Here is a 9,595-nt window from a genome sequence, read left to right on the forward strand (position 1 = left end):
CATCAGCCAATTTTTGACCCATCCAACTGTGTGTAGGCATCAATGCCACAGTCACTTAATTTATTGATGAGGATGGGGTGAGAGACAGTGTCAAAGGCCTTCTTAAAGTCTAGAAAGACTATGTCCACGGCAACACCATCATCCAAGGATTTAGTTACTTAGTCATAAAAGGCAATCAGGTTGGTCAGGGAGGACCTGCCTTTGATGAACCCATGCTGGTTGCCCCTGAGCATGATCTCCCCCGCTGGCCCCCCACAGATGTACTCCCTGATGATTCTTTCCAAGATCTTCCCAAGCACCAAGGTGAGGCTTACGGGCCTATAGTTACTTGGGTCCTCCTTCCTCCCTTTCTTGAAAATTGGGACCACATTAGCCAAGGGCTCTGCAATGACCCCTGCCAACTCCCTCAATACCCGTGGGTGGAAGGCATCTGGACCTGCAGATTTAAAAATGTCCATCCCTTCCAAAAGATCCCTAACTACATCTGCGCTGACTGAAGGCCTGACAGAGCTATTTACAAGATGCTTCATGGAGATGCTTCTTATAGCTAGGAATTGAGAGAAGCAGTAAATGGTTTGGTTTGCATTTAATGTAAATTAATGATAGATCTGCATATTTCCTGCATACTGGTGACATATTAGCTTATGCTGTCTCACTAGCATTCCTAATGTTTCCTATAGACCTGGAATAATATGGGAGAAGAGCACAGGTCTGTGAAACTTAATAGATTGGCTATTAAGGAACAGCTTCTCACAGTGACCCAGTGGGCTTAATTTGGAGGAGAAACTATTTCTATTTCATAATAGTGCCAGTACCTCTGCATCCGCAGGCAACTGGAATATTTCATGATCAGATCAAAATACTGCATAGCATAGGTTCAACGTGTAGATATAGTTCCTTGCCTGTCATTAGGAGTTCATCCATTGGATCAATCAGGCGATATCAGTTCCTTGTCTGATATGCAGTCAGACTGAAGGACTTAAGATATTGGTGGCTGAGATGATATTGGAAATTCTTCCAATTCCTACTTTTTTATTTACTTGCTTAAAAAAGAGAAGGGTAGTCATTTGTAAGGTCTGTAGCCTACAGAGATGACTTCTTAGCACTGTGCCCTATTTTAAGGTGAACAGAAAATCCCTATTAACCAACAGAGTTTCAGCACCACCTGGTCCTAAGTACTCATAATGCTGCTTTCTGGGTTCTAGGGTTTACAGTGGTGTTCTGGGGCAAATGGAGGCAGTTGTGGTTTATGAGGATATATAGTCTGGAGTGGTTCTGTGTTGTACAATTTTTGGCATCTGTATAAGAGAGCAGAGATTGGGTTTTCTCCATTGTAATGCTGTAGTATAAGTTTGCAGAAATTCTTTGGCTCAGATTGTTTTCTGCTACTGATACTCTAGTTTTTTACCTTTGCCCTCACCCGCATTTTCCCAAAGAGTCTCGTGTGTGGGGAGGAGAGGAGGAAGAAGGGGCCTGTATGATAGGGTAAAATAAAGTGTTTTTACTGCTAGAGCACTGATAGAAATAGTTGGGAAATTGTTCTACTGTCTCTGTAATTGTTACAGCTGGTGGAATTCAGCAAGGGCCAAAAGTGTTTGGTTCAGTCCATTTGCTATAGTTTATTAGATTGCAGTGGGGGGGGGTTGTTTTGGTTTGGGTTTTTTTCTTTTCTTTGTACCTGCAGAAGAGAGTGGTCCAACCAGAATCAGGAGGTGGGTCTCTCTTTAGTGTCTTATGTGCTTATACCTGCTGAGGATACAGGGTCTTGAGTTTCCAAGTTCTGAGAAATGTATCTTTCTGTTGCTGTTCTCTACTTTCCTTTTTCATTTCTTTCCTTTCCTCTTTCTTCCTTATCATCAATGGTATTCTGCACTTTTCTGTCTATAGTTGCTCAACCCTTTCCCTCCCTGGGTATCCTTTCTTTCTCTCTTGTCTGTGTCCCTACCTTTCCCTCTGCAGTCTTCCCCATTGCTGTTATTTATGCCTTTGTTTCTGTCCCCTCTGGAGTTGGGTCTGTAAGTCTCTCCTCCCATTTCATTTCTCTTGCCACTCTACCCTACTGTTTTGCTTGTTGGTTTTTTTTGGTTTGGTTTTTTTGGTGGGGAGTTCTTGGTTTTTTGTTTTGTTTTTTTTAACTTGCTATACCTGTACCTGCTTTCTTCTGGTTTTTTTTGGGGGGTGGGGGGCTCTCATTCTGTATCGTTCTCTGTTTCAACTCTCTCTCTTTCTTGCTTTCACTCTCTCTCTCTGCAACCTCCTCCTCTCCCATCTGTAATCCTTTCTGCTAATCGTTTCATCCATCTCTTTCTATTTTACCCATATAGAGGACTTACCTGTTAAGAGGTTTATAGAAAATCTGTTTCTTTCTGACTCGTTTTTTGTTTAACAGCTTTTAATGGACTCTTCTTACCTGAGCTTTTTGTCATCTTTCAGGTCTTAAAAATCAGCTTGATTGGCCACAGAAAACGCATTTTGGCATCTCTAGGAGACAGGCTTCACGAAGATCCTCCTCAGAAACCACCACGGTCAATAACCCTCAGGGTAAGTTTCTGGTAAATTTGTCTGATACCTCGTAAAGTCTGGAAGAAATGCATAAAAGTCAAAGAAAAATGAATGGTCGCTTAGTACCTTAAGCTTATGGACTGGAGTTCATTACTGTCATTTTCACATTTTTAAAACGCTGCTTGTTTGTTTTTGGTGTAGTGCAGCTTTGCGTGCTTTATTTACAGATAGCTCCCTGAAATCAGTTAAATTAAAATTGTATGGCTATAAGGTGTGTCTGGGTAGCCAGAAAAGTTTTTCTTCTTTATTTTTCATCGGTGTACCCTTCTGCAAAATCCTAATCATGGTGTCCTTTAGGATTTCCATACTTACTGCTTTATGTATATATTTTTATACTCCTCTCTCTACCTCATATGTGCTAGATGTCTTGAATCCCCCTATTTTTCTTTCTTCCAGTGTATTATCCTTATACAGTTGTGCTTTGGAGACCCATCCTTACTGTGGTCTGTCCAAAGTATCTGAGGCTGCTTTTATCCAGACATTTTTATCCAGCTATTTCCCATTTGAATAGTGCAGGGTTGGACTGGCTGACCATTGAAGTCCTTTCCAACCCTACAATTGTATGATCCAATATGAGTATTCCCATGGGAACAGTTCCTTGGACTAGAATTCCGTTAGTCAGAGTGCATACTGCGCTCCCAGCTTATATTTTCTGGTGACTGGAGGTATAGATAGACTGTGAATTGCAGCTGCCTTTCAGGATCTTATTTTAACAGAAAGTTAAGGATTCTCTGGCCACCCTGTTTTCACCCTCTTTACTCTCCAGTGCCATTTACAAAGAACTAAAATCTGGCTTTAATGTGGCATTGGTATCATTGAAGTCATGATTTCCTGTCCTAAGGAATTGCTCTAATAGAAGATATGTTTGTTATACTTAGTTGTATATTGTAAATTGTTTTCTAGCACACAGCAAGTGCTAAAATACTAACAGAAAAGAAATGCCTGCAAGTAGTTCATTCTCACTCAGTGGTTTGAAATCATGGGATTTCTACATATGTGGTAAACTGAATCACCTCCAGATGCAATCAGAATGAGGAAAAGATTGTCAGTGCTTCACAGCTAGAATTACTGGTTCAGACAATCATGAAACATTATTCATCCCTTTGTAGTATTGGAGTCTTTATAGGGAGTCCTAAAGCAAAGGACATTGGTTTGGACTATGATTCTCTCATCCATCAATATGGATGCTGTCCCATAGGAATACTTAGACAAACACAAAGCACAGTATTTACCTTGCAGTATGCACAAATACATTTTTAGTTCTTAAAAATAGTTAAATAAGTGAAATGCATATCTTCTGCTTTAGGAGGCTCTGTTTGTATGTAGTAAATACCTGGTAAATGGAGGCAAAAATAACAAAAATATTATGTACAAAAGATGCATTAATAGCATATTAATAACTTTTCAAAGGCATGAACTCAAAAATTAGGAAATGCCAGAATTAAGCTTTCCTTTGCAATCTTAAGTCACCCCCCCCTTCTATGAAAGCATTATGATACAGTCTTTAATTACATGTTCACATACTCTTTTCTTGATGGCACCCCTGCCTTATTCACTGTGCAGGAGGGATTGTTTTGGGGATGAATCAGGGTCGCATAATGAAGAAGGCTGTTTTCTGTAGAACCTTTCTTCCATTTGTTACAGAAGCTGGAAGAGATGTAATGAACCAGCAACATACAGGAGGAAAAGAAGGATGATTTTGTAGTTGAGAAAGTAAAATATGGCCTGGAAGAACTAGATTTTATCCTTGCATGTGCCAAAGAGTTTCTCAATGATGTTGGGAATGTCACTTACACCATACTTTTCCCTATGTGGTTTTGACTGTGGCTTCATACAGACATTACAGTCAGAAGTTCAGGGGGTTAGACTGGGTTAAAAATGGCCACCCAATCTAATTTAGCAATTAGATAGGTGCCAGGAACCTAAACTAATGTAAGTCAGGGGAGGGTGGAACAGATGGGGGGCTAGCAGGGTGGGCCAGGGGTGTGGCTAGTAGGCTTTGCATGGTGGAAGAGGGGGCTAACAGCATCTACAGGGGGTGAGGGCTTGGCGGAAGTAGTGGGTTCCACAGGTGGCCTTGGGGGATCAGGGGGCTAGCAGCTTCCATGGGAAGGGATTAAACCTGAACCTGCTACCTCCTGTGCCCCATCCGTCACTACTCCTGGGGCCAGTTTTACCAGTGTTCACCTGGAGCCCAATTAAAGTAATTTGGAGAGGGGGGGAGGGATGGGCAGATCAGGGAGACTGGTGGCTTTATGGGTGGACATTGGTGGGAATGGGGGGCTGGCACCTCTGTGGGGGAGGGGTTGATAGGATCAGGGGTCTGCCTCCTCCCGACCAAAAGCTATTTTTACCCCCTACCCCTCCATCCCCAGATGAACAATGCCCTTGCCAAACCAACCCCTGACCTCCCTGATCCTACCCACTCTACCTCCCAGCCCAACCTAGCCCTAGTGCGCAGGGCCAGGTGAGGGCACTGCTGGGTCCCATAGCCCAATCTGGGTTTGGAGGGCTGGCTCTGGGTCCCTGAGCTTTAATCCCAGTGTGGAAGGGGTGGTTTGCTCTGGTCTCCTGGGACCCAGTCCCGGGGCGTGGCGGGGGCAGGAGTCCTGGGTCCCCTGAATCCAATCCTAGTGTGTGGCAGCGGTGCTAGGCCCTCAGGACCCAATTTTGTAGAACAAGGCCCACTGACATTTGGTGGACAGTATTGAATAAGTTTGTTGATCTTGGGAATGGCATGTGCTAAAGCTCATGAGCCACAGAGATTGAAATCGTGTTAGATGTACACCTTGCAGGGGTCGTTTGACCCCGGTACTTTTTCCTGCCAAGGCAGGGAGTTGGACTTGATGATCTGCTCAGGTCCTTTCCCACCCTACCAACTATGAAACTATGAAACTTACTTCAGTCAGCTCCTGGTATGGCAAATACTGGTAAAAACAGCACTGGGAACAGATTGTAGAAATCGGGGGAGTTTGCAGGCTTGGGTCTGGCTGGCCTGGGCGGGAGGGACATGCTCTGTCTGGGCATGGGAGGAAGGGTCAGAGGGCTAAAAATAGCTTGGTGCTGGTGGGATAGGAAAAGCACAGCACTGGGGCTGGGGCCAGCAGCTGGGCTTTCCCTGTCTTGGGGCTGCACTCTGAACATATACAGAAGTGTGGTTAGATTGCTGTAGCCATATGCAATCTAACTTAGTGTACCTCCAAGGTACAGTTAACTTAGATTGCATTGGTCATTTTTGACTGATCTAACCTGCCTGGAACCTCTCTAGAGTATGTACTTAGGTCAACTTAACTAGGGATCTAAGTGTAAGTTCTACACATAGGCAAACTAAATTAGATCATCAGTTGGCCATTTTTAACATGCTCTATTCTAACCTCTTTCTCACATGCCCAAATGTCTGTACATGCTCTGTGCCTGATTTGATCCACCAAATTAAAAGGGTACCAGGAGTTGGGATGACACGTTGGGAAGGGAAGAGGATCAGGGCTGCACTTGGGGATCGGGTGGGAGGTGCCGCTAGCTTGAGAGTTTGGCAAAGCAGGAGCTGGGAATGTAGGTGCCACTGAATTAAGTTTTGCCACACCTGGAGAGCAATGGATTTGACATAGAATGATGGGATTGGCTTATTATTATAGTGGCACCATCTCATACTTTGGGCTTAACTTGTAGTACACTTGCCAACAAGATTGTCCACTACTGCCCTTGACTTTCATAACTTTTTGCCTCAGTTTCTCCTCTCTAACATGATGATGATAGTACCTCTTCATCTCACCAGGGTATTGTAAAAATAAATTTTGTGAAGCACTGAGTAAGAATGGCTCTGGTAAGAATGGTATACCAGCCACAGAGGTGTTCTACTAAAAGCATCTTGTAGACTGTCTTTGTAGCTGGTTTGTATCACTCAACAATTTGAATTTGTGACATCTTAAAGTTGAGTGGTACAGCCCTGTGCCAAGTTGCAGCACTCAGTTTCACAGGCACCAAAAAGGGGGAGCCACTGGGCTCCCTCTGCTTGGGAAGTTTAACCCATGCCAGGCAGCCCTACAAGAGGGAGGGAAGTTTCAATTTATCTACAGCCTGCATACTCTTAGAGAATTCACTGTAAGTGAGATTGCCCTACATTTGGGTTTAAACTTCCCAGATGGAGGCTACTAATTTACTGTGCAGTAAGCGCCTCCATGTGTAGAAGGTGATGCTTTACTGGGTGTGTCTACACATGGGCTTAGGCTGGCTTAAATTTACTGCACAGTAAATTACTGCTCAGTGAATAGGAATAGGCCGGTGTCTACATGTGCAGACAACCTGGGGCTAAATTTAGTCTCAGGTCAGAGCAGCCTGCCATGTTCCCCTGTGGCCACCAGGGGGAGCTCCAGTCTCCAGCCACATGGCTGCCAGCCCTTGGGACTAACTTTAGCCCCAAATTGAAGCCAGGAGACGTGGCCAGCCAGGAGTCTTGGGGCTGGGCTCAGGGAGGCCCCCTGAGTTCCTGCTCAGCAATGCATGTATATATGCATTACTGCATAGAAACTAATCAGGCATAAATTTGCTATCTGCATGATGCAGGTATCAAATTTATGTTCAAGTTGGCATAAGTCAACATATTTACTGCACAGTATGGGCATGCATGTGGAGATGCGTGCCTGTACTAGGCAGTAATTTCAGTTACTGCACAGTAAGTGCATATACATTGACGTGCTCAATAAGCAGTAAATTATTCTACTACACAGTAAAGCATCGTGTAGACACACCCACTGGGTGCATCTACGTATGCAATTCTTTGAAGCAACAAACTCCAGAATAGTTTCAGCCAGAATAAATTTCTTCCTGGCACAGCATCTACATGCATGCCCAGGACAGCAATTTGAGCTGGTGTGGAGAAGTTAATGTCAGTGCTGCTCCTGCCTTTCTCTGCCCTGGGCTCCAGGTGGCAGCTTCAAGCAGAAGTGGGGCTGGCTGGGGCACGAGGGTGCTGCAAGTGCAGATCTGTATGGCTAGATGGCAGGCAGGAGTCTGTCCCTTTGCTGGCTAGGCAAACCAGGTGCAATTTATACCTGCAGTTAACATCTACATGTGCATTTAATCACAGTTAATTACTCCACTGTAAGATAGTAGTGTCAGGAACAGTACTATCTTATGGTGTGTTAATTAGTTTACTGCAGCCTAATACCATTGCATGTGCAGATGATGATGCTTTACTCTGTAGCTAATTAGTCTGCTCCACAATAAATCACATGTGTAGACATGACCACTAATTTCTTGATGTATACCAGCCCTCTTCTGGAGCAGTTTGTATTCATATGAAACTTAGCTGAGCCATCTGTTCAACATCTGGTCATAAGCGGATTGTTCTTGAAAATGGTGTTCAGCTGTGGCTACATCTCTTCATTAGTCCAAATCTGGCCACGTGTTTTGTCAGCCTCTAACCAGCTTGATATATCCTTGCATGAAAGCCTTTTCAGAGATGCAATTCAAAGAGTGACTTGAAAAGCTAACAGTAATTTGCTGGTGACAGAAAAGTGGTTAAAAAGGGGTGAAATCCAGGGAAGTCCAAGCAGGGCCATCTGTAATCCTGATTCTGCAGCAGTTAAGTACAGAAAACTGATCACAGTCCAGTTGGGTAGTGCCTAAACCAGACTGTACAACTTTGGTGTGACTTCAGGAGGGGCCTCAGGTGACACAAGCATACGGTGTCTTAGGTAGCACCCCAAGCCACACACTGCATGGACTACACGTGGTGGAGTTTTCCCCACCAGGATCCTCCCCACCATGCAGGCTTCACTGGCAGCACACAGCCCCCCTGCCCCTCACAGGCATCATGTGCCCCCCCTTGCATCCTCCATGCTCCACCAGCGTGCACATGACCCCTCAGGCTACTTCCCTGCTATGCAGGAGTAGATGGACAGCCAGTTGGACAGCCCTGGCCTACTGCTGTGTGACATGGAGGTGGAAGGAACAAATCATGTAGGCTGAAGACAGACATTCAAAAAACCTGAGCCTGAATTGATTCACTCTTTGCAGGTTAGTCTAACCTGGCTAGGCTGAATGGGTTTGTAACTGTACAGACATTCCCACTGGACTGAGAAAATCCAGGAACATGCCTGCAGTGGCTCAGGCTAGAAGCTGGGAGGCACTAGAGCAACCCTCCCTCCCCTTGCATGGTGCTGAGCTGAGGGGGTGTGTGGCCAAGCCCCAGGAGGATGCTCTGATTAGGGAGGGGTTCCCCCCACCCCCTGCTCCTGACCAGCCCAGCAGGGAGTTGATAACAGCATTTAGCACCTCATCAAAACAAAACCTCTCTCATTAGTTCAAGCTTTTCTTAAGCACCCTTTTTCCAAGGAAGGAAAAGAGAGACATTACCAGCTGACCTGTTGATTAGCTCCAAAAAGCCCTAACCGGACACTGTTCTGTCTGCCTTTGTCCTGTCTGCCCTACACGGACACCTTTCACCATTAGCTAGCATACCACATGCTGGCTATGGCCCATGCTGTGGGAAAGGAGAAAGGGGCAACCCCTGCTTGAGCAGGGAGTGGTGGTGGTGGGGAGAGGGAGGCAGAGGCAAGCCAGGCAGATGTTGCTGTGCCTGCAGTCTCTGCCAGAGCTCCAGGCAGGGAGCAGAGGAGTGGGGCCAGCCCTGCTGTGGAACAGAGAGTCCTACCCGAGCCTGCAAAGCTCGAGATGCTGGAGGACTCTGGTTTAAGTTAAACCAGGAAGGGGTATGGGAACATCATTGCATAAACTGGTTTGACCCAAATCAGTTAAGTCTGATACTACATTCAACCAGGTTTATCTTGAACTGGTTTCAGCCACTTTCAAACTGGTTTATGGGCACTGAATGTCTGTTCTGTTATAGGTTTAAACCAGTTTCTGATCACTTAAACTGGTTTATGTGTAATATCTGTCCCTAGCCTATGGTTTGCAGTCCACATTAGTACGGCACAAATGCAGATGGACATGGTAGTATACAACATGCTCATAGAACCATATCATAGAATCTTAGAAGTAGGGTCAGAAGGGACCTTGTAGATCTTCAAGT

At 45.1% G+C, this 9,595-nt stretch overlaps 1 protein-coding gene across 9 annotated transcripts in view; it reads left to right on the plus strand.

Moving 5' to 3' along the window:
- Nucleotides 1-9,595, plus strand: part of ANKS1B (ankyrin repeat and sterile alpha motif domain containing 1B) — a 1,095,863-nt gene that overhangs the window by 1,008,615 nt on the left and 77,653 nt on the right. For all 9 annotated transcript variants that reach the window (XM_019515011.1, XM_019515009.1, XM_019515010.1 and 6 more), the window contains one exon: nt 2,434-2,541. In XM_019515011.1, the coding sequence (XP_019370556.1) occupies nt 2,434-2,541 (108 nt within the window). The remainder of the gene's footprint in view (nt 1-2,433; nt 2,542-9,595) is intronic.

The sequence above is a fragment of the Gavialis gangeticus genome, unplaced genomic scaffold (assembly GCF_001723915.1).
Source record: "Gavialis gangeticus isolate Ggan-Ray unplaced genomic scaffold, GavGan_comp1, whole genome shotgun sequence".
Classification (NCBI taxonomy): Eukaryota; Metazoa; Chordata; order Crocodylia; family Gavialidae; genus Gavialis; species Gavialis gangeticus.